We start from the raw sequence: 25,014 nt of genomic DNA, 5'->3' as shown, positions 1-25,014 counted from the left end.
TATTATTAATATAAAATATGTACTCAATTGTATTTTATATGTGATATATAAGGCGATTATTGTTTGACTTGGCAAAAAAAATTAAAATTTTGTCAAAATTTACGCATTAGGTCAAAATTTGTCCAAATTTAAGTCAAAATCGAATAAAAATGCACATAAATCGCTTAAAAAATAGAAAAAAAAAACTAAAGTCAGCTTTTTGAAATTGGTCGTTCATTCTATCAAAAAAATTTAGTTTTGATATATGTTCAAAGTCATTTTAACCGTATTATATCTTTATTAGAGCAATATACGGATTAAAAAACGCGTGATTAACGACGCCTAGGTTATTTAAATCAATGTATTTCTAACAGGTCAAAATTTTGTCAAAATAAATTATTTTCAGGTCAAAATTTGTCAAAATTTTAATTTTTCAGGTCAAAATTTCCTATTTTTTAGGTCAAAAAATAATCGCCCTAGACTGATATGTAAATGGGTATATCATTAGGGAAATCCAAAACCAATTGCAGTAGGTTTCTGCTTGTCGGTCACTGTTCCGCTGACGCGTATATTAACAATAAAACTCAAAGTTTAAAAACCAGAGTAAAACCAGGATCTGACATTTTTTTCAATATTCGGGTTTTTAATATATCGTTAATATGGAAAGTAAGGCTTTAAATTGTGAAAAATATCACTGTTTTCTTGGACATGAATAAAAAAACACGTAAGTTAGCAGCAAATTTTGTTTAACGCCCAAGATGATATTATTGTAACTTTAACGACAGAAGTTAGTCGACATTAAATGTAGCTACGTTTTTTTTCAGCCTAAGATATTTATCGCATAACATACTTCGCAATTACGAAATTAAACTGCTGCAATATGTTTTGAATTAAAAAGGTTTTTGCTTGTAGTATAATACATTTAATTTTTTATTAAACTCAATATTAAGCTACACTACAGCCGTTATATTGTAAAGCTAGTTACTTGTAATCATAAAATCGATTTTTTGAACTTATTTATCGCAAATCAATTGCAAGCTACTTTCGTTTGTGGCGCGCAGGAAAACTTCACCTTTTTTCAAGAGGTTCGGTTTTGCCGAAAAAAAACCGTTACATAACGTTACGCCATGAAGTAATTAATCTTCAACTCATGCGCAAAACGCAGTTCGAATCAAGTTTGTTCGTGCACAGCAAGAAAAATAGTGCGTTGTTATTGGCAAAACGTTTAATGTAAAAAAAAATACAGAGATTATTATATTGATCAAAATAACGGCATTTATAGCCTAATTTAATTAACAAATTAATTTATAGAGTTTGTGAGTTTACACAACGCAAGATGCAATAGTATGCATGGCGGGGCTAAAAACAAATACAAAATTGCGCGACGTTAAACAATTGGCGTTTACATAAAGCAAATTTGTGTCAAAAATACAGGCTAGATTTTGGGGGAACGCTCAGCTCATAAATCAGCTACTTATCGATTTAACTATCTCTCCAAAGCGCTTGTTTTGTAGTTTAAATAATTACTTGAGGCAGTAAACGCCGGTTCTTGCGTTTTACGGCTGGCTTGATGTAACTAAAGAGCTTATTAGCCTGAAGCAGATTGCGGTTGGCTTAAATCGGGGGTGCAGTTTTGCTGCTAATATTGCAGGCTTACTGCTGTTGTAAATCAGAGTCATCTAGCAGTTTAGTTTGTTGTTAAAATACGCTTATTAATCGGGCTGCTGTTGTAAATCACAGTCATTTAGCAGTTTAATGCAGTTCAGGTATTGGCTGAATGACGGTTGTTGATTATAATTCATCAACGGATGATTTTGATTTTGTGTGAATGTTGTTTGTCAACAAAATGTACTATCATGCTAGCTGCAGCTTTCTGTAGGTGTTTATTTACAGTCACATTTCGTCCACTAACCTCTGCTAAAGTTTGCAGTCAGTTTATGTAAACAAAATAAAGTAAAATAAAGTAAAATAAAGTTGAAATAAGGTTTGGCAGCTATATTATAATTTAATTATAATTATTGACGTGTTACTGGATAGATGTTATATATGCAATGATGGAATTTGTAAACATACATAAAATTGGTGTGTTTTACAACAACCTTTTTTCGGTTTCACCATTTTGCAAACTTGAAGTATTTGCGTTTGTCTTAAAATGCGATTGTTACGTAGAGTAGTAAACCCCACCGTGACCTTATTATATTAGAAGTACACTTCTATAATATTGTGGTTTATTAAGCTCATGTTTCTAAATTCCTGGGTCGCGACTCAAAATGTGTTAGTACCGTTTGATTTGGTTGGGTCGCCGACTGCGGTAGTTTTATATTGTTAGGTTTATTAAGATTGGTTCAGGGCAAGTTTTTCACAAATTTGAACACTACGAATACATGGATTATTTTCATTAAATAAGATAAGTCCAAACCTCACTTATAAAAGGCAAAACGCAATTTCAAAGCCAAAAATGTGGTGTTAATTGACATCATTTTAATAAAGACGTTTTGATACTTGTATCATTATATCATTTAATGTGAAAGTATAGGCACGCAATTCTTACAAATATTACGGTTTTACCCAATGGCATTGCCGTATGGCAAGTTTAGTTAAACAACCGCTAGTTAAATTTGCAACAGCATTGCTCCATAACATCCAGTACTATTCATGCGTTCATTATTGTGTAGAAACTGTGGTTTACCACAAGTTCGTGAGACAAACGACAGCTGGCAGGTTGGGTATTTGGCTTACATAGCAACAGTGCTGCTGGTTCAAAGCGAAACATGTGTGTTATAGGGTAGGGTTACATCGCTAAAACAGCCATAAAGGTAAAGGTTTGGCGTTGTAGAAAGACGAAGTAAGACTAATTTTGAAGCCTATATAGCAGTAGGTAGCATTTTGTGAACGTTAAAAAAAATGTTAAGATAGTGGTTTGAGGTTGTAGTTAACACTAGAATGAATACCAAAGCCTATACAAAAGTAAATAGCATTTTGTGAACGTTTCGAACATCTATTTATTCATTTTCCACATAGTAAGAATACTGCATGTTGAAAATAAATAAAGGGTTATTCGAAACGTTAAAAATGCTACCTACTTCTGTATAGGCTTCGATATTCTCACTATATCTAAAAACGCTGTGCGACATTTGTGAAACAACAGGTTACTAATTTAGGGAAAAATTAGACAAACCATTTTCGAAAGTGCAAACTCGCACTCTAGGTAAGCCGTTTTGAAACCTAATTGTTTGAGCAGAATATTTACTTTGCTGTCTTGAGCGAGTTCTTATTTATCCAAGCTGTGGTTTCAAGTGCTCAATACACAAGAACCAAAGGTCGCTTTGGAGTGAATTTAACCCAGTGTTTCCCAAACTTTTTTTCTCGCGTACCATTTTGAGCTTTTGTGCAGTGTTCATGTACCACCTAAGTTACACCCGACTAGAATATCTCAACTATAACTATTTTGGCATATAGATAAGAAAATGAGCATGTAGCTGTATTAAAGTATAACAAATGTCATTCCAGGAAGACATAAAAGCCATCAATAAAACAAAACACAGCAAATAGTTTTAATGCGATTAATGTAGTTGTTTTTTCTCCACCAGCTGCTAACAATTAACGTTTTATTATCTTTAACAAGATAAGTGTTACGTCATAAACAAGCAAATTAAAGGTAACTAAAACGCAAGATTGCAAATAACCCAACCTGAAAGTTTTAAAAGTTGAAAGTTTTCGGAAATTTATATAGATGCTTTAAAAAGTTTTCGCAGATATATACGTAGTCGCGTACCACCTGAAAGACTCTCGCGTACCACAGTTTAACCATTGCAGTTTAACCGAACTATTTTTATAAAGGGCTGGGTAACTGTAAGGATCCACGATCGCGGCCTAGTGTAAAACTTATTGTACATTTATATTAACTTAGTTACAATATCAAAGTATATATCCGAAACGTTTACAAAAGGCTACCTACTTCTGTGTGGGTTTTGGTATTCTTACTATGCCTTACTACAACCTCAAACTTTAATGCTCCAAAGTCTATTACTTAAGAGAATATAGATATTTATTAAACAAAAATGTAGTGAACTTTATAAATTGTCCTACAGTTTAAAATTTCATCAAAATTAAGCGTTGAGTTTTATAAAAAACATTTCAACTGTGTTTTATCTTTATTAAGGAAATGTGTCACGTGCCAGGTGAATTAACCCGTCTGGACAAATGCAGGGAGTCTAACCGGAACCGAACCAGAACTTTATGAACCGGTTTTGGGTCAATTTTTTGCGAACCGTAACCGAACCTGAACCAGTTTTTGTAAGATTTTAAGGAGCCGAACCGGAACTGAACCGAATAATTTGAAATGACATGAACCTTAACCGAACCCGAACCTGTTAACAAAAGCGGTTCACTCCAGCATGACGTCACAACTTGTATTTTAAAGAGTCAAGGTTTGCCAAAATTTTGTGAACAAATTTAAATATTGATTGAAAACACGTTTATTTTTTTTTTTTTAGATGTTGCAATAATGAGTTGCTGTTTTGTAATACGTTACGTAACTTTGATTAAATGAATTACCATTCAAAGATTATTATCTACATTTATCGACCCACATTTTGAGATTTAACGCAAATTATATTGTATCTGAACCCAAACTTTGTAAACCGGTTTTGAAAATAAATTTAGTCGAACCGGAGCTGAACCGGAACTTTTAAAATGCTGGAAACCGAAACCGGAACTGAACCGGATTCCGAAAATATCCGTGAACCCGAGCCTGAACCGGAAAAGTCAAACGGTTCGACTCCCTGGACAAATGTGGCCGTAGTTTGGCTTTACGAATTTCTAAGCCACGAATTTTCAACCTATGGGTCGTGGCCCAAAATTTGGGCGCCGTCTGTTTTTTGTTTTGCATTGTTAGATTTGTTGTTATTGGTTTTGAGAAAATTGTTTTTACGAAAGTTGAGAAAAATGCGTGACGAAGTATGACAATTGTTTATTGAATACGAATTTAATAATGCTATTGTCTTTTATCTACTTTGTTCACTTTAAAGTTGCAAAAAGTGAATTGTGAAAGAAAAGTACAAACGACAAAAATCTCTGCTTAAGTTACAAAAGTACTAGGCTATCTTTGAAAAGACAGTTTGGAGAAATTTGAGACACCGTTAAAACGCTATTAGCAATACCCTACGTTTTACCACATTTTGTCAAAACTTTACACTCTACACAAATTTAAACCAATACAATCGCAAAGAGAATTGTGTCGCAAAAGCTGTTATATATACGCTTTTGGTTCACCTCGAACAAAGGTTGATAAAATGCGATCTAAGCCAAATAGGTCGAATGAATCGACATTCACTTGCTATTAGCATTTGGATCACTGTGATAAAAGTTGAGAAACACTGGTTTAAGCCAAATGTGTCGAGTAAATCAACATCATCAAAACGCACTTTTAATTTATATGGCGCACCGGTTAAAAAGGTTTGGTTAAATTCCGTATTTAATGCATTAAATAGATCCATATTTTCCATGTTACTTTGTTTCTAATTTGCTTCCTATTTCCTTGTATAGGATTTTGTTTGCCATAATTCAAAGCTAATTTGTAAAAACATATTTCCATCTGGTATAACTGGCTTTTTATTTAAGCAAGGTTAAATTAGACTTTCATTTGAAAGAAAAGATAAAAAATGTTTGTAAACTTTTTCTTATTGATCTGGATTTGTGAAAATTAGTCATGCTTTTATCTGCTATAACTGAAATTTTAATAGAGGTAGGTAGTTTCACTTTTCTTGCCAAAACTAGTTTGATTGCGACAATTATCGCAATTGACTGAAATCACCTGGGTTGAAATAAATTGTTATCTCAAGCATTTTTTATTGTTATATTGAGATGGTTATATATCGTTTTGCACATGAAACTATTTTCTTGCTACATGTTGCGTTGTGTTATTTTAATTGAAATTTTGCTCAATCAATCAAACGAATATAGAAATTTTAAAAGGTTAACGTTTCTAAACTTTTTCCTATTTTGTTTGCTTTAATTCAAAGCTAATTTATAAAAACATGTTTTCATCTGGTATAACTGGCATTTTATTTTAACAAGGTTAAGTCAGACTTTCATTTAAAAATAAAGATCAAAAAATGTTCCTAACTTAACTGGCACTTGTTTTCAAGCAAGGCTAAGTCAGGCTTTCATTTTAAAATAAAAATGTTTCTAAACTTTTTTATTTTTGTGGATAGGATAATTTACAGTAATTTAAAGCTAATTTAGGATCATGCTTTCATCTGGTATAACTGAAAGTTTACTAAAGGAAGGTGGTTTTTGGCTTTTCGCCCAAACAACTTTGATTGCGACAATTATCGCGTTTGTGTGGAAGAAAGTCAGGCCCCTATGGAGGTTATACTCTATTGGAAGAAAAAACGACGAAATTGCAGGGTCCAAGTCGGAACATTGGTTTTATGGACACGTTAAAAAGGTGGGAAAATACTGTTTTGAAACACATAATCGAAGTTTTTCCCGTTTTGGAATCGAAATCAAATTCTTTTTTTTAGTAGAATTTCATTTTTTGCAAACTGCATAGAAAACAATTCATAGAGAACTTATTTTTAAAGTCGAATTCCATTTTTTTGTAATTGCATAGAAATTAATCTTATTCAGTACGTAGTTAAAAAATAAAAAAATAAAAAAAATCTAATATATTTAAAAAAAACATAAATCTAATATTTTAAAACAAATTTATCTCGGCAAATTTAACTTATTAAAAAAAAAACACTAAAAAATATACCAAACCTTATTTATAACATTATTAGAAAAGCCTTATTCTTCGAAAAGCAATAAAAAAATCTTCAAACCCATTCAAAACGACTTTATTCACTAATCACAAAATTCTTACTTTCGCTCAGTATCCTTCAACACACGACGGTCTCCTGAGCGCCTCTAGGGAGCGGCCTTGCATGAACCCGTTCATGTTCAACCACTGGGTGGCGCCATGCATCTCGTTCCTACAATGTTACCATCCCGACACAGCATCCGCTCTTGTGTCAAGCGGAGGTGGGTGGATAAATATTAAAGGGGAATACTGTACAACTTAATAAAAAGATCTAACAAATTTATTAACATGCCGTTTTTTGAAAAGCTTACTTCTACTTTTTCGGCGTTTTTTGCCAAATGCCATCACAGTATATCAGAGGCGTAGCAAGTCTATTTGGCGCCCGGGGGGTTAAATTGTTGCACCCTCTTTCGTGTTAAATCACATTTTCTATTCATAATTTACCTTGTTTTATACGGAAAAACTTTAAAATGTTACATTGTACTTAAAGAAGACATTGTATTTAACGAAGAAGTGACTAAAAATGCCATTGAACAAACGAGCAGTTTTGGAAAAATCCGAATTAGATTAGAACTAGAATTAGAGCACACAAGCAATTCACAAATTAGATTAGAAGTAGAATTAGCCGCATTTTTTTTCCGGAGTCCGACTCCTAAATAAATAAATCAGAATGTTATTTTTAGGATTAAACAGAGGTTTAGATATGCCCCCAAGTAAATATAAAAAGTCCCTAAAAAAATGCGCACCCTAGTGTATTTTCCCTTACTACTTAAAAATTAGTAAAGCAGGGGGCGAAAGGCAATGCTAACATTGCTCCAATGCTACCATTCCGACACCACATAAACCAGGGCTGCCGAGTTGGTTTGATAGAAGCCGAGTACAACTTCTAAATCAGTGATTCTCAACCGGGGTGCCGCGCTCAAGGGTGCCGGGAGATATATTTAATTCTTTAGGATTCCAATTTGTTGCCCTATCTCAGCAAAAATACTAATAAGGGTGCCGCGAACTGCAAGCTAAAAAAGGTTGCGAAACATCAATAAATCAGAATATTATTTGATAGGAATGCACAGAGGTTAGATATGCCCCCAAATAAATTTTTAAAAAATACCAAAAAGGGCGCACCCTATGTATTTTCACGGCGCAATTTTTAGCGATGAACGCAACTAACTAGACCTTATGTTACTACTTATAAATTACTCAATAAAGGGGATGAAAAGCAATGCTGCCATTCCTCTAATGCAGGGGTTCTTAAACTGGGGTCCATGGACCCCTTGGGGGTCCGTGAACTACTTTTAGGGGGTCCATGAGGGCCTAATTAAAGAACTAGTGTATACTATTTTTCAAAGAAAACAGTTTAATTAAAAATAAAACGGTTTTGCACTGAATGTATAGTTAGACTCCATTTAACTTTCACATTTTTCGAACATATATAACAGAGTTATGAAGTCTATTTGTATTGTGACGTCAATTTATGACGTCATTTTGGAGCATTTGTTGCATACCGGGGTCCATGCAAAGCAAAAAATAATTTAGGCAGTAAAAAAAGAAGAACCCCTGCTCTAATGTTACAGCAGCGATCTTGTGCCTAGCGGAGGTTAGTGAGTCAGGGCTGTCGGGTCGGTAAAATATGATTGTGCTTCAGCTTGTATTTGGCAAATCAAATTTGACGATACTTGATGTGAAACCGTTACTAAAATATTTGTGGAATTTTGTTTTACAAACTAATTCTTAGGTAAATAGGCTTTTGTAGCAATGCGGAGTAGGAGCATTCATTGACGAACCCGAGCCTGAGTCCCGAGTCAGACCCTACCCAATAAAATATACCCGAAAATATATTATTGACAACGCCGCAAGAATGTAAATAGTTAAGGTGAAATAGCATACGATGGAATATTTTTCCAACACGTATTGCGGCTGGAGAGGCATATGAAACCCCTATAAGTTATATCGTGTATACGTAATTATAAACCGTAATATTCTGCATTTTTTAATTATATCGAAAAAGTTAAGTTTGTTTGCTGAAGAAAAACAACAATTAATCACTTTGTTTTACACTAATAATGACATGATGTGTTCTTAAGCTGTAAAAAGCAAAAATTACGTCAATTTTACCAAATATTCTATAGGTTTGATATATTTTTATGAACACTACTCAACACAAGAATTATTTTACTTTGCTTCAACAAATAGTTTATTTATTGCAGCTCCAAAGAACCAACTTACCTACAACTTTATACGTCCTTGGATTGGAGACGGTTTACTGACAAGCAAGGGAAAGAAGTGGCAACGCAACCGACATTTGCTGACTCCGGCGTTTCACTTTAACATTTTGAAAGGGTTAGTGAAGTTACTTGGGCCTTAAAGGAAGAAATGTTTTCTGTCAGGCATTAAGTTTTTGATTGTTTTTATTAAACCAAAAAACTTTTTTTTTTAAAGGTAATAAGTTGAATAGGCAAATTGTATGTTAAACAAGCGTATTATCCAATTTTTTTCGTATTTTACCAACGCTTGTTATTTTAACAGCATTAAAAATAAGTAAAACTATTTAGGAAGAAAGGAAAAATTCGATTCGTTATTCGTTGTTGTCATGGTTATATTCTTTGTTGCCATGGTTACATCGTTTGCTGCTTCAGTTACATTACTTGTTGCCATAGTGTCATTTGTTTATCTTTGGTTACATTTAATGTCGGCATGGTTACATTGCTTGTTGCCATGGTTACACTGTTGGTTGCCATGATCGTCTTTGTTACCATGTTTACATTCTTTGTTACTATGGTCATATTCTTTGTTTCCATGTCTACATTATTGCCATGGTTATATGGTTTGTTTACATGGTTACATTCTTTGGTTGCCATAGTTACATACGACATGTTGTTGCCATAGTTACGTGAGCATCTTCAACAAATGTTGTGGCGAAATGCTGACCAAGTGGGAATCGTTATGTCGTCACAACCCGGTCGAGATCTCTTGTGACGTCACACTGATGACGCTCGATACAATGCTTCAGTGCGCGATGTCGGCCAAGACCAACTGCCAGAAGACGAAGTGAGAATAAATTTGTTTAAGCTTGAAATGTTAGGCCCTGACAAAAAGTAAATTTGATTCAAAAATAGGCATCATTTGAAGGTTTCGGACATCTCTTTGTTCATTTTCAACATAAAAATTAATAAAGAGTCATTCGAAATATTTAAAATCAATCAAGGTTTATTCTAAACCAGCGGTTCTCAACCAGTGGGCCATTGCTCACTGGTGGGCCATAAGAACATTTGAGGTGGGCCACAGATCAATCTAAAAAGCTAGATTTGGTCTCATTTGTGTTGCTATATTTAATTCTACAGGAATAATGGCTTGGGGAGGAATTAAAAAGAATGTAAATTTATTGTTCAGTCGCAAGTATCTCACTAATGCACGGTTGATTAAATAATCTGTTTTGAAATATGTTCAGCTGTGTTTTCTTCCAAACCTATTTTAAAGCTTTTTCTTTCATAAAAATTCTATTGGGCCACAGAAATTGTTTTGCAACGTAAATGGGCCACGAAAGAAAAAAGGTTGAGAACCACTGTTCTAAACGTTCACAAAATGCTTCCTACTTCTGTTTGGACTATGGTATTCATTCTACGTCTAACTACAACCTCCAATCATTATAATTATTCGAAATATGATTAATTTATAAACTTGTTTGTTTGCTTCGTGTTGTCGCTGAAACAACTTGTTTATTTCTTTAATCCACCAAAAAGTTAACTGTCAAACAATCCTGCCGACAGGGACCACCCGTACATAAGTTCAGTACAGGAGGTGGCATCGCTGATCGTGTTCCGCATCAATAACCCGTTCTACTTGATTGACTTCGTGTTCCGCAACTCTGAACCGGGCCGAAGGTTCCAGAAAGCCGCTGACGTTGTGCACAAGTACGCCGAGGACGTGAGTGACGTCATCACATAGTGGCCTAACGTTGATTGTCTGCTTGGCTTTGTTTTGCTTCTTGGATAGTGGAGTTTGCAATGCTTTATACACCAGGGCTACGGAGAAAAATAGCTGAGTCTGGCGTGCGCATGCGCAGTTCCAATTTAATAATTGACACTGCCGCCAACTACAATGGTGAAAGTGGAATAGCATAAGGTGAAATATTTTCCAACCACGTATTGTGAGTAAATGATTTTTTACCCTAATGCGCGGATTACTGAATATCCCCCCTAATTTAGTTACGTAAATTGGTGGATTACATGATGTAGAGTCGAAGCCTGATTCGGGACGAAATCGCACATTTGACCGGAGTCGGACTGAGGACTCGGGAGTCGGACTCGAGTTATTTTGTTTCGTAAGCTGGACTCTTATTTTTAACCGACTCCGCAGCCCTGCTTTTAACACTTCCAATTGGTTTGAGCAGGTTTGCGGAGTCGGGTAAAAACTAGCTGTTGTTTTTGTTTTATATAAGCGTATTTTTACTTCTTTTAAATTTTTAAAATAAAAAAAAATAAAAAAAAACGTTACAACAATGATTACTTTAAATTCAGTTCAGTACTCGAATATTTTTACCATAAGCTTTTAAAATGCTTTACTAACATTTCAACTCATGCTAGCTAATATAAGTTTTTTATCTGTGCACTTTTTTAACACTTTGAATTGTTTCAGCAGAGCTGTGGGGACGGTTAAAAATAACCCGAATCCGAATCCGGTCAAAAAATTAAGGTCCGAGTCGAGGTTTGGCAAACATATGTGCCAATGTTTAACTTCAAACCAGGCAAAATAATAAACCCGAGTCTTAAGCTCGGTCTCGACTCTACAGCCTATATTTCACCCATTTACCTAAAATATGGTGAATATTTAACAATTGCTATAGGGGGTCATAATTGATCAATCCACTGTTACGTGTTTATCAACACTTAAACACCCAAATTAATTAATTGCCATAAGCCAAATCTTAGAGTTCATTAAGTGATTTTACGATGTGATAAATAGGGTTTTAGATTACGCGTTTCAGCTTTCGTTTGCCAAATATGTTCTTCAGTTACATAATATCATATTTGATGATGCAAAGTTTTCCGTATTGTTGTGTGTAAAATTCCTGTGTTTTCCTGTTTCAGTTCGCCTCGTTTCAAACTTGACATGTAACCTTTAATTTCGTAATCTATAACTGTCAGTCTTACAGGCGGTGTTCTCACGTTCTGCAACACAAGCCACTTGGTTTGCTGGCGTCTGACTCCCGCTGCAAATTGGCCTTAGAATGGCCGCTGTAATGCCTAGCCATGTTTTAGAGTGCGGGCCCGTCTAATTGGCCAAATATGACGTAACATTCGTGTTCTTTTTCTTCCTACGTATTGGCTATATACACGTCGTTTCTTAGCGGCTTTGAGCTTTTCTCTAGAGAAGTCTTTTGCGAAGTTTTAGCCGACAGTCGCTGCAATAGGCGGTGGCTGTCTGTCTCACATTAACTTGAAAATAACGTTCACTAATGCTATTTGATAACGTTTTAATTCGTTGTAACAATATACTTTTGATTGGAATTTTAGTTGTGGTTATGACAGGTAGCATATCTGACCAGAAGCCTTTGCAAACAACAAGAACTCGCGCGGTTGCGACCCGCCGGGCAACTGTATGGGGTCAGGGGCCAGCCCCCACACAGGTCGCGGGTCGCGGTGGGGGCGCAACATCCACCCACACTACATGCTAAATATATTTTCACCATATTCCGCCTTCACAATTTAAAGTTTGTGCCCATACCAGTTTTGAAATTTGGTACTGCGCATGCGCACGTCGGACTTTTGTGACGTATTTTTAACTGCGTTTAGTTCGCTTGTAGATTATTAGGGCCAGACAATTACAAAGACATAATACTGTTGTGTTTGTTCAGACGAACCAACGGTGTCTTTGCCGACAAATTAAATATACATATATTCACATCTTTATAAAGTGCCTGAATATAACACTTGCATTACATTTAATAAAATTTTCGTTTTTTATAATAAGTACAATGTTTTAAAACTTTGTCAACTTCGTCATTTCTTTGTGGAGGGCGATTTATTATATTTTGACAGACGTTCTTTGTAAAGTTTTGCTGTTTATTCAGATAATCGCAAAAAGAAAAAAGGAACTCGAAAAAGAACAATCGTCAGTTCGAAAGTCCAATGATGACGAACAATCGGACGACTGTGACGTCAAAAAAGAAAAGAAAATGCCGGATTTTCTCGATATTTTGCTCACGACAAAAGTAAGTGCCATGACTAATCATTTTCGCGTGAACTTTGGACCTTGGACCTTAGCGTGACTAAGCAAAATACAAGCTTTAAAGGAATTTGGATTCTTTGGATAAAATTATTCACGGTCAAAGTCTATTTTGGCTTTGACTGCGAACTTTTCGATTTTCACACAATCATTGGCTAATCTGAAACACTTGTCCGTGTGTAAAATAACTCCGGCAGACAAACAATTAAAAGAAATATTTTAGCTTCGAATCACTTTTTAGACTGTTCAGCAAAAATAAATTCAATTCAATAATTGCCAAAAATTATTTTACTTTTTCTATCATTCGGACCAAAAGTTCGTATTAAGTTTTCTTACAATTAATGTTTTTTCGTTTTGTTTTTGTAACGTACACTTTTTCACAATTATAGTCAAAGTCATTTTTTAAAGATAGTTTTACATTGTTGATGACAAGGGTTTTTGCCAAAAACTTTGGAAAAAGAAAGAATTCTGTCCTCTAATGAATATTATGACTTTGATATTCTCATTAAAATTGCTAAAAATTTCTTATTGCGTGAATATCAAAGCCCATACAGAAGTAGGTATCACTTTTAGCGTTTCGCATAAATCTTAATATAATGGCTGGAGGTTGTAATAAGACGTAGAATTAATATTAAAGCCCATACAGAAGTAAAGAGCATGTTGTGAAGTTTAAATACATCTTAACATAATGTATGAGGCCAGAATTAGATGTAAAATGAATATCAAAGCACACCAATGCTTAATTTACAGTAGGTAGCAATTGTACAGTAGGTAGCAAGTTGTAAACGTTTTAAATAAATCTTAAGATAAAGCATGTTTAACTGCGTTTCTAGAAATGGGTAATTTAACCAGTTGTAATTTTCTCTCACTTTTCAAAATTCATCCAATCTGCTTTCTTATGTTGCACATATGCTTTATGACGCGACAAACCAACAACAAAGGAGTGTTTATGACGTCGAACGTGACCGTCGCACGATTTCGGCGACCTTATGTCGAAAGTAAACATTTCTTATCGATTCCCGCCGAGGTTCAACTACAGTGTATGTGACCTCACGAGCATATAAGGGGCGTGTCACGGGTGCGGCTTAAAGAGTTCTACAAATATGCTCTGGGTACCTGATTCAAATCATCAATTAAAAACTGAAAACTAGTGTTTATTGCGTTTTAATGGAAACACGCATTTAAATTATAAACTTGATCTCATATTCAAAGTTTTAGAAATGCGTTCTGTTTTGAAACACATACTAAGCCTAATACTGTTTGACGTAACAAAACACATTTATATCAACTACTTTACTTTAGTGCAATTAAGGCACTGTTTTCAAACGACTTAACTTGACTCGAGTCCTTTGACTAAGTCACTTTACTCTTCTGGACAAATAACTTAACTTGGGCCTAAGTCATTGTGTCAAATAACTTGGTTTTAATAGTCTTTAGAATTCATCATAATTTGTGCACGTTTAACGATTTGCTTGTTATACGTTGCGTTTTGGGTATTTTTAGTTGAATTTTCGCTCATAATAATCGGACGAGTTTGCCATTTCAATTGTTTATCGTTTTATTTTTATATCAAAGTCATGACTAAGTTAACTTGTTTCCAGAATGACTTGGACTGGGGCTTGACTTGCTATTTATTCAAAAATATTTCATTCGGACTTAAGTTATTTTACAAACGACCCGAATGGGGTTTGTACTTTTACGTCAAGGTTAAGATATCTGCAAATACCGGCTATTTAGTTGCTGTCAATTGCGTTCCTTTAAAACACAAGGTTGAAAACTAGATACTGGGGTTTACATAGGCCAGTTTTCTTTGGTTTGTAATCTGACGTTTAACTAATAAAAGCAAGGGTAAATATATTTGTTCTAGGAGGATTTAAATCCACTTAAATGTCCAACTTAATGTTATTGTTGAACATAACAGCAACTTTACCAGGTTTCTATAAAAGTTGTAATACAACTGTCAACTTATTTTAGGACGAGGACGGCAAAGGTTTGAGTGACAGCGAGATTCGAGACGAAGTTGACACTTTTCTCTTCGAAGGACACGACACGACTGCAAGTGGTAAGTGACACATTCCAACAGTAGTCAGTAGCAAGACATGACACGACCGCAAGTGGTAAGTGACACATTCCAACAGTAGTCAGCAGCAAGACATGACACGGCTGCGAGTGGTAAGTGACACATTCCAACAGTAGTCAGTAGCAAGACATGACACGACCGCAAGTGGTAAGTGACACATTCCAACAGTAGTCAGCAGCAAGACATGACACGGCTGCGAGTGGTAAGTGACACATTCCAACAGTAGTCAGTAGCAAGACATGACACGGCTGCGAGTGGTAAGTGACACATTCCAACAGTAGTCAGTAGCAAGACATGACACGACCGCAAGTGGTAAGTGACACATTCCAACAGTAGTCAGCAGCAAGACATGACACGGCTGCGAGTGGTAAGTGACACATTCCAACAGTAGTCAGTAGCAAGACATAACACGACCGCAAGTGGTAAGTGACACATTCCAACAGTAGTCAGCAGCAAGACATGACACGGCTGCGAGTGGTAAGTGACACATTCCAACAGTAGTCAGTAGCAAGACATGACACGACCGCAAGTGGTAAGTGACACATTCCAACAGTAGTCAGCAGCAAGACATGAAACGGCTGCGAGTGGTGAGTGACACATTCCAACAGTAGTCAGTAGCAAGACATGACACGACCGCAAGTGGTGAGTGACACATTCCAACAGTAGTCAGTAGCAAGACATGACACGACCGCAAGTGGTAAGTGACACATTCCAACAGTAGTCAGCAGCAAGACATGACACGACCGCAAGTGGTAAGTGACACATTCCAACAGTAGTCAGCAGCAAGACATGACACGGCTGCGAGTGGTAAGTGACACATTCCAACAGTAGTCAGCAGCAAGACATGACACGACCGCAAGTGGTAAGTGACACATTCCAACAGTAGTCAGCAGCAAGACATGACACGGCTGCGAGTGGTAAGTGACACATTCCAACAGTAGTCAGTAGCAAGACATGACACGACCGCAAGTGGTGAGTGACACACTTCAACAGTAGTCAGTAGCAAGACATGACACGGCTGCGAGTGGTAAGTGACACATTCCAACAGTAGTCAGTAGCAAGACATGACACGACCGCAAGTGGTAAGTGACACATTCCAACAGTAGTCAGCAGCAAGACATGACACGGCTGCGAGTGGTAAGTGACACATTCCAACAGTAGTCAGCAGCAAGACATGACACGACCGCAAGTGGTAAGTGACACATTCCAACAGTAGTCAGCAGCAAGACATGACACGGCTGCGAGTGGTAAGTGACACATTCCAACAGTAGTCAGTAGCAAGACATGACACGACCGCAAGTGGTGAGTGACACACTTCAACAGTAGTCAGTAGCAAGACATGACACGGCTGCGAGTGGTAAGTGACACATTCCAACAGTAGTCAGCAGCAAGACATGACACGGCTGCGAGTGGTAAGTGACACATTCCAACAGTAGTCAGTAGCAAGACATGACACGACCGCAAGTGGTGAGTGACACACTTCAACAGTAGTCAGTAGCAAGACATGACACGGCTGCGAGTGGTAAGTGACACATTCCAACAGTAGTCAGTAGCAAGACATGACACGACCGCAAGTGGTAAGTGACACATTCCAACAGTAGTCAGCAGCAAGACATGACACGGCTGCGAGTGGTAAGTGACACATTCCAACAGTAGTCAGCAGCAAGACATGACACGACCGCAAGTGGTAAGTGACACATTCCAACAGTAGTCAGCAGCAAGACATGACACGGCTGCGAGTGGTAAGTGACACATTCCAACAGTAGTCAGTAGCAAGACATGACACGGCTGCGAGTGGTAAGTGACACATTCCAACAGTAGTCAGCAGCAAGACATGACACGACCGCAAGTGGTGAGTGACACACTTCAACAGTAGTCAGTAGCAAGACATGACACGGCTGCGAGTGGTAAGTGACACATTCCAACAGTAGTCAGCAGCAAGACATTGGCAAAAGTTTCGAATTCAAACTATACGTGGTAATTAGGCACATTAATGAGATGGGCATATTGTCGGAAATAACTGCATTTTAAAAACATTTTTCGTAAATTGGACTTTGTAGAGTAAATAAATTAAACGGAACTTTATGCTATATTATGCAGAGCTTTCATAGGCTGATAAGATTGTGTTGAAACAGACAAAATCGTTGTAAAACGCACATGGTCATGGCAGGATAAAATTGTTGTTAGAAGGTGATGGAAAAGTATTTTTCCATGAGAGTTGAGAGTGGTTTTATCCTCCGAAATCCAGTAAACACTTTAAAACCTTCCAAAAAAATTGATGGAAACGATGTTTTGCGGCTCATTTTTAAAGTATTTCAAAAGACGTTAACTTTCAAAAAGCAATAACCAACGTTATGGTAGGTTAAGATAGATGACTAAAAGGTTACTTTGCGTTGCATTTAAAATTATATTATTATTATTATTTAAGTTGTTATTTGCCCTCAGGGATTCAGTGGACCCTCTACAACCTGGCAAAATATCCGGACCTGCAGGAAAAGTGTCGCGAAGAGGTCAAGCAAGTGGTCGGAGACAAAGAGAACGTGGAATGGTCTGTGTTAGATTTTTTGTCAGTAAAAAAATTAAGTTTAAGAATTCAAAACTCTTTTTTAAACTAACAAAGCGATGTAACCAATCTTTTAACAAATTTTTGTTAAAAATATTATTTTTTAATAATAAATTTCAAAGCCAAAAGGGTCGAGTAGAACGACATATTTTTCGCTTTGAAGTTTATTATCGAGCTTACAGCTCAGTGGTGAGTGTACCCAAATGTTTTTTTCAAATTATTCACAAAATATTTCTTCGTATACCCAATAGGTTCACCCAATTTAATAAGCCGACCGCTATAACCTCTCTTAAAATTATAATATATCTATAATAGCAGTAAACGTTTCGGAAATCATTTTCCGTCTCTATAAGGCTGAATAATTTAAACGGTAAAAAAGAAACCTCCTAAACAACTTTCAAATTCCCCCCTAAAACTACCAAAATAATCCTGTGAATTTTCCAGCCTAGTTTGCTTCATACAAGACGCGTTTAACGTCTGGCGTCACCCAGTTCACATACAACGCGTCGCCAGCGTTAACGGCAAACTTTCTCGCTTCTAACCGAAAGTGTCAAAGTTTAAATATTTACTTTCCGCAACCGAAAGCGTTTTTTACGCATTAGACGCCGGCGTTTTCCGTTAACGCAAAACGCGTCTATAGTGCAAAGGTTCGTAAACTTTTTTAAAGTGGACCCCCGAAATTTGTTTTTACTTCGCGTGGACCAAGGTAGGCAAGACATTTTAGAGATGACGTCATAAATTGCCGTCGCAATAGACTTAAAAAATCTGCTGCTTCCGGTCCAAAAATGAAAAAGTAAAAGGGAGTGTAAATATACAAAAAACGTTTTACTTTTGATTAAACTATTTTCTTTGAAAAACGATTACTTTTTACATATAGACTAATATTTGAATGAGGCCTTAATGGACATTATTGTCAGTGTAATTAAACAATAATTAACAAGGCGAGCTCCTACCGCGACAAGGTAGTAACACCAACTGCCTTAAGGACAACTACAATGTCAAGGCACCATGTGCTCAGTGACTTTTGACCGTTTGACCGCAAGTGATAGAATGCTTACACAATTAAATACATAAAGCACTTGAAAATACACTTTATCAAACTCACTATTGATCTTAACATGTGCCAAACCTTTACTAGCACTAATTCAAACCTTACGTTCCAGGGAGGACCTCTCCAAGCTCTCCTACCTTACGATGTTCATCAAAGAAGACCTCCGACTTTTTCCTCCTGTTGCTATAGTTTCAAGACGCCTGGAGGATCCATTGAGTGTCAGGTAACAACTAAACCAAATTGGCAAAAGTGCAGGGTTCTTAAACTGGGGTACGTGGACTAGTTGGGGTTCATAAAGATCTTAGCATAATATTAAACAATGGTGTGGATTTTTCGAAGGCTATTTGAACAGGTTGCCTAAGTGGTTAAGAATTATAATTACCAGAGGAAATATATTTTAAATAGGTTAAAAATGGCAAACTGAATATGTAAACAAGGAGATGTTTCTTCGCTCATACGCGCAAATGACGGCAATGACTTTAAATAGTACCAATTACGCATTTAAATTAAGAGACAAATGATATCCTTATTTTGTAACGAAATATATTTCTTTTTTAAACCACTAGAACTTATAAATAACGATCGGTTGAAAATAGTTGTTTTCAGTTGTTTTATAGTTGTTATCTAATTAGAAACACTTATGGCGAGGAAACGACAATTCAACCTGGAAGTACAGTTTCACTTCATATTTTCGGACTCCACAGGAACAAGCATGTCTGGGACCAACCTGAGGTACAACACGATATTATCGTACCGGACAAGTTCGTGGTATCGGTTGGAATACTAACGTATTATCCGATACTATGGAATATTATCAGTTTGGATGTTCGATATTATCGTATCGGTTACGATAATAAGTGATGGTATCGGTTGGATGTTCGATACAATAATATCGTTTTCGATACTGGCTCCTAATATCTGTTGGGATGTTTGAAACTCGATAAAATGCAAAATAATATCGTTTTGGATGTCCGATACCCGATACTATAAAAAAGTATCGTTCAAAAATAACCAAAACACGATGTAAATATGCCAAGTATTGTATTACATTTGTCCCTATTGGAGAACCAGAAATATCCAGCTGTTTAATTTACCTTGTACATTTTAATAAATGAAATAAGAACTGAAGTTTTTGCTTATTCGTCGAAAAAAATGAAACTGGGTTAATCTAAGTAAAAATTGATTGAAACCTCGCATTTATTGTTTTAATTTCAGAAATTTGATCCAGAAAGATTTAATAAGGAGAATTCATCGAAGCGCTCTCCCCATGCCTACCTGCCTTTCTCAGCTGGATCTAGGTAAACTACTCGGGTTTGCAAACAATTTAAAAATATTGCTAAAATCAGGGCTGGATCTAGCGGGGTTACAAGGTCATGTCCCCCCCAAAAAAAACGTATATTTAGATTGCATTTCTACAATGCAAAGGTAATTTATTTTTTGTGGCTTGTTACGTCGTATGAACGCATAAAACTTTCGTTTGAAATAACTTAAAAAAAATATTTAAAAATATGGCCTCCCAATTGCTAGGAATTTAGACCGTCCGTCCAGTTACTTTGATTTAAAAATATGACCTCCCAATTGCTAGGAATTTAGACCGTCCGTCCAGTTACTTTGATTTAAAAATATGACCTCCCAATTGCTAGGAATTAACACTGTCCGTCCAGTTACTTTGATTTAAAAAAACGACCTCCCAATTGCTAGGAATTAACACTGTCCGTCCAGTTACTTTGATTTAAAAAAACGACCTCCCAATTGCTAGGAATTAAGACCGTCCGTCCAGTTACTTTGATTTAAAAATATGACCTCCCAATTGCTAGGAATTTAGACCGTCCGTCCAGTTACTTTGATTTAAAAATATGACCTCCCAATTGCTAGGAATTAAGACCGTCCGTCCAGTTACTTTGATTTAAAAAAATGACCTCCCAATTGCTAGGAATTAAGACCGTCCGTCCAGTTACTTTGATTTAAAAATATGACCTCCCAATTGCTAGGAATTAAGACCGTCCGTCCAGTTACTTTGATTTAAAAAAATGACCTCCCAATTGCTAGGAATTAAAACTGTCCGTCCAGTTACTTTGATTTAAAAAAACGACCTCCCAATTGCTAGGAATTAACACTGTCCGTCCAGTTACTTTGATTTAAAAAAACGACCTCCGAATTGCTAGGAATTAAAACTGTCCGTCCAGTTACTTTGATTTAAAAAAACGACCTCCCAATTGCTAGGAATTAACACTGTCCGTCCAGTTACTTTGATTTAAAAAAACGACCTCCCAATTGCTTGGAATAAAGTCCGTCTAAAGTTCAAAATTTGAACCAAATAAACGCATTTTTTTCGCGCTGTACGAGATAGGACTAAATTTCATCTGCATATTTTCGCACGAGTTCTCTCTAGTAGAACAAGAGATGTTTAAGATTAATTGTTTTATGACGTCACCTTGTGTAGTAGCTTTGTGACGTCATAAAAACATGACTGAACTTTAAATATAGATGAAGCTACTATAAAATATTAGGGAAACTATATGCAGGTTATTTAGACAAAAATAGACGTAAAAGCTAAAATCACTTATTAAAATTTACAGAAATATATGTTTCGCCGTTCTAAATTAATATCCTCAGTTTTAAATATTATTTTTAACTTTAACTTTGCAGGTATGTGATACATGTATTCCTTATACGAATAACCTGTTTCGGTGTTTTACATTTTTTTTAGTGCTTGCTGTTAGCGAAACACACAAAATAAAAAAGATGCAAAGCTGTTATAAAACTGGTTTAGCTTTAAAACTATTAAACTTAGCACTTTCATGACTAACTACTTTTTAGGAGTCGCCAACTTTTGCTGTGTAAAGAAAATAATTTTCTTTTAACTCCCCCTTTTTCTATATTTATATTTTGGTCGATTTAAAGGAAATCTATTCAGTCTAAAGGCGATGTATTTTACTGCACGACATACTTTTACTTCTAAACTCACTATCTTAAACGGGGACAAACAAAATAAAACTACTTTTTTAGGAACTGCATTGGCCAGAACTATTAAACTTGAAAAATTGGTGGACGCTTTCCACTCTAAAAAAATGACTGTTTTGTTCTAAAACACTAAAACACTTTTTAGATGTAAAATTAAACAAATAGCCTCAATTTGTGGAAAACAGTTTTGGAATAAAAAAAATATGGTTTATGCTGATTTAAAAAAAATGATCATGAAAAAGGTATTTTTTTGACAAACTTTTCACCAATTAAACACTTAGTAAATGTGTCCAAATCTATTCAGAGAAAAAATACTTAGCCCTAAATACAAAAATATGTTTTTGTCAAAAATACTCTTTCCTAGTTAGATAAAGCATGTGTATTCGAGGTCAAACACGTTTATAAATGCTACTTTTTTACAGTTAAAACAGGAAAGTTGTTAATTTATTATCTGTTGCAATATCTGTAACGCGGGAAATGTATTTCTTAAAAATATATATTTTGACCATATACAATAATCCAGGTGTAATTTTATGGTTACAAAATATTGAAAAAAAATTTAAAACCCATGTTACCTTCTATCGTAGAAAATCAAATATCAAAATATATTTTTTTAAACTACCAGGGTTATGAACATTCAGCGGTTGTTTTTAAACTTTACATCAAAGTTGATAGATAGACCGTACGCTCGAATTCCATAAAATATCGCCGCAGCCGCCTAAAGTTTTACAAATTACATTGCCTAATCGCTTTAATTTTGAGGTTACTTCTCAAAATTTTCTGAAAATTGTACCATATGCAATAGCAGATTAGAGAACAGAGGGCTTTCAATAGCAATTTGAAAACGAAATCATTGTCTCTCATCTTTCTTTTAACTTCCTAGGATATTTGATGATGTTGTCTGTTGTCAATCGACATATATTTCGTAGGTGTGCTGCCGAGTTGTTTTAGCTCTGTTGGTGTGCAGAGCACTACTTTAAGGTGATATCAGGAAAGGTACAGTATTATTTCCCGCATAATGAAAGACCTTAAGAAACTTTAGCAAAAAATGTATTTAATTTTTGAACAAGATACAAATGGAGGAGAAAAATGAGTTGCAGCTGCAATAATTTTTCAGTTAACAACGAAAAGAGCTGCGGATTTTGAACCACTTCATAAAAAACTACATTTTTTTAGGAACTGCATCGGCCAAAACTTCGCCATGAACGAAATGAAGATAGCAGTGGCCCAGACCCTCCGTCGGTTCCGCTTGGCCCTCCCCCTGGGCCTGCCGGAACCCGAAATGCTCCCCCGGCTCATACTTCAGTGTAAGGACGGAATACACATCAACCTTGAACCTATCGCGTCGTAGAACTTTGGAAACTTTATACAAGATTAACTCAGCAGACAACTTACATTTCGTTTTAATTTTTGTAAGAATTTTTTTTGAATTTTTTTTTTTATTTTTTTTAGGTATTTTTTTTATTTTTTTAAGGTTTTGTTTTTATTTAAATTGACTTATTTACATCACTGCTGATGAATGATATTCGCTTACCGCGATGTTTACTTTTCTTGACGAAATGTGTTTTTTCAGATTTATAAACATGTTGACCTCGGGCGAAAAAGTCACAAATTTTAAACTAATTTTTTTCGAAACTTGATTAATGACAGAAACCTTGTCATTGATATACGGCAGGGGTGTCCAACAAGCGGCACGCGTGCCGACCTAATAAAAAATGGCGCGCAAGCCCTCCCCAAAAAATGCTAAAATTGTTATTTAGCCAATTGCCAAAAAAGCTCAATTCGTTATTCAGCCAATTGTCAGAAAATACTAAGTTTGTTATACAGCCAATTGCCATTGTTTGTTCACAATATAAAACAATCGCGGCAATCACGACAAGCAACAATTACTTTTGATATAGTAACATTATACAGTGTGGAGGCTAGCATTTACATAATGTTATATAGCTTGGTGTGAAGAAACAAAAGTCAGCTCACCGAGAGACACTTTGATGCAGTGATGCGCATTTCTACTAGACAGTTTTTTTTTTCAAGTTTAAATAAACATTCTTATTTTTGGTAAAATAAGCGCTTTTATCATTAAAAAGAACTGGTTCGGTTACGAAACTTTGGCACGGGAAGAAGTTATAAGATAAAAATTGGCACGCCGGCATGTTTGAGTTGGACACCCCTGATATACGGTGAATAATAGTTTGCCGAATACATAAAAAATAATGCTTTGACAACTAAGCGGTTATATTTAAAAGTTTTTGTCCCTTACTTTAAAAATACTTTAAAAAGGGAAAATGCCACTAATAAAGACTGATCTAAAGTGAAAAGAAAACATCAAAGTAAACAATGTATAGGTAGTTTGTTATTGGTTGGTTTACTTATTTTGCCTTATCCTGTCTACCTTGTGTTGAGTTTAGAATGTTTTTTTTTCATCCGCATACCCCGAAGTATAAATAATCGAGTCAAGTCATTTGAAAACAGTGACTTAAATGCACTGAGTCATTTGCTATTATAACACTGTTTTTTTTTTGAAAATGACTTGAAACAGTGGCTATTAAGTCACAAATTGCTTCAGCGATACGAAGTTAAGTTATTAACCTACTTAGTTGTTGACTTTCTATTGTGTGATTAGTTTTTCTTTTAAATTATAAAATATTGAATCGCGAAGTATGGTTGAAATTCCTGTGTTTATTTGGTTTCAATAATCGCCTTGTTTTAAACTCGTTTCTAAATTTCTTGACTTTTGTAAATCATTAAAAAAACTTGTAATTTTCTGATTTTTTAAGTACTCATTTAATAAATATACTGTTGCTGCCAGGCATTATATAATTTGGAAGGGGTTCTTTTGACAAATATTGTACTTTTTTAAATGTTTATATACTTCACATGAATTCTTGCTTTACACTTTTCAGTCATACATAAATAAGTGTTATAAATTGTGCTGCAAATTTTTCATATAACTTTTATTTGGCTTCCAGTGACAGCATAGGAAACAACGGAATAATGATAAATATTGCAAAACAGCTATAAAACTCTCGTTGTAACAGAACTATTCTGCTGTGAATATGTTGGATGGCAAACTACACTGAAATTCCTGTATGAATCTAGTTTTATCTATAATCGCCTTGTTTTAAATTCGTTTCTGGATTTCTTTACTCGCTTGTAAATCATTGAAAAACTTCAGAAAAGTACTTGTTTAAAAGCTTGTATGCTTCACAATAATTCTTGCTTAAAACACTGTCGATATACGAAAAGGTGTTAAAAATTGTGCTGAATTTTTTTCATATAACTTTTCACGGGGCTCCCATTGACAATACTAGGGTCATGAAAAAATTATTAAAAAATATTGAAAAACAACC

At 35.4% G+C, this 25,014-nt stretch overlaps 1 protein-coding gene across 1 annotated transcript; it reads left to right on the top strand.

Annotated features, from left to right (window-relative positions):
- The first annotated feature begins 6,205 nt into the window (after positions 1 to 6,205).
- Positions 6,206 to 23,015, top strand: LOC146141434 (cytochrome P450 4B1-like). Its single transcript, XM_083390119.1, has 12 exons — positions 6,206 to 6,430; positions 6,858 to 7,005; positions 8,989 to 9,121; positions 9,668 to 9,829; positions 10,549 to 10,705; positions 12,852 to 12,992; positions 14,981 to 15,068; positions 17,532 to 17,634; positions 18,813 to 18,923; positions 19,333 to 19,432; positions 19,916 to 19,998; positions 22,841 to 23,015. Exons 1-12 carry the CDS (start codon positions 6,230 to 6,232, stop codon positions 23,013 to 23,015), a joined length of 1,602 nt encoding a protein of 533 aa, XP_083246245.1. The 5' UTR covers positions 6,206 to 6,229.
- The last annotated feature ends 1,999 nt before the right edge of the window (positions 23,016 to 25,014 follow it).

This window comes from Ascidiella aspersa, chromosome 5 (genome assembly GCF_963924565.1).
Source record: "Ascidiella aspersa chromosome 5, kaAscAspe10.2, whole genome shotgun sequence".
Taxonomy (NCBI): domain Eukaryota; kingdom Metazoa; phylum Chordata; class Ascidiacea; order Phlebobranchia; family Ascidiidae; genus Ascidiella; species Ascidiella aspersa.
Note: the sequence above shows the minus strand (reverse complement) of the source record. Positions and strands in the feature narration are given on the sequence as shown.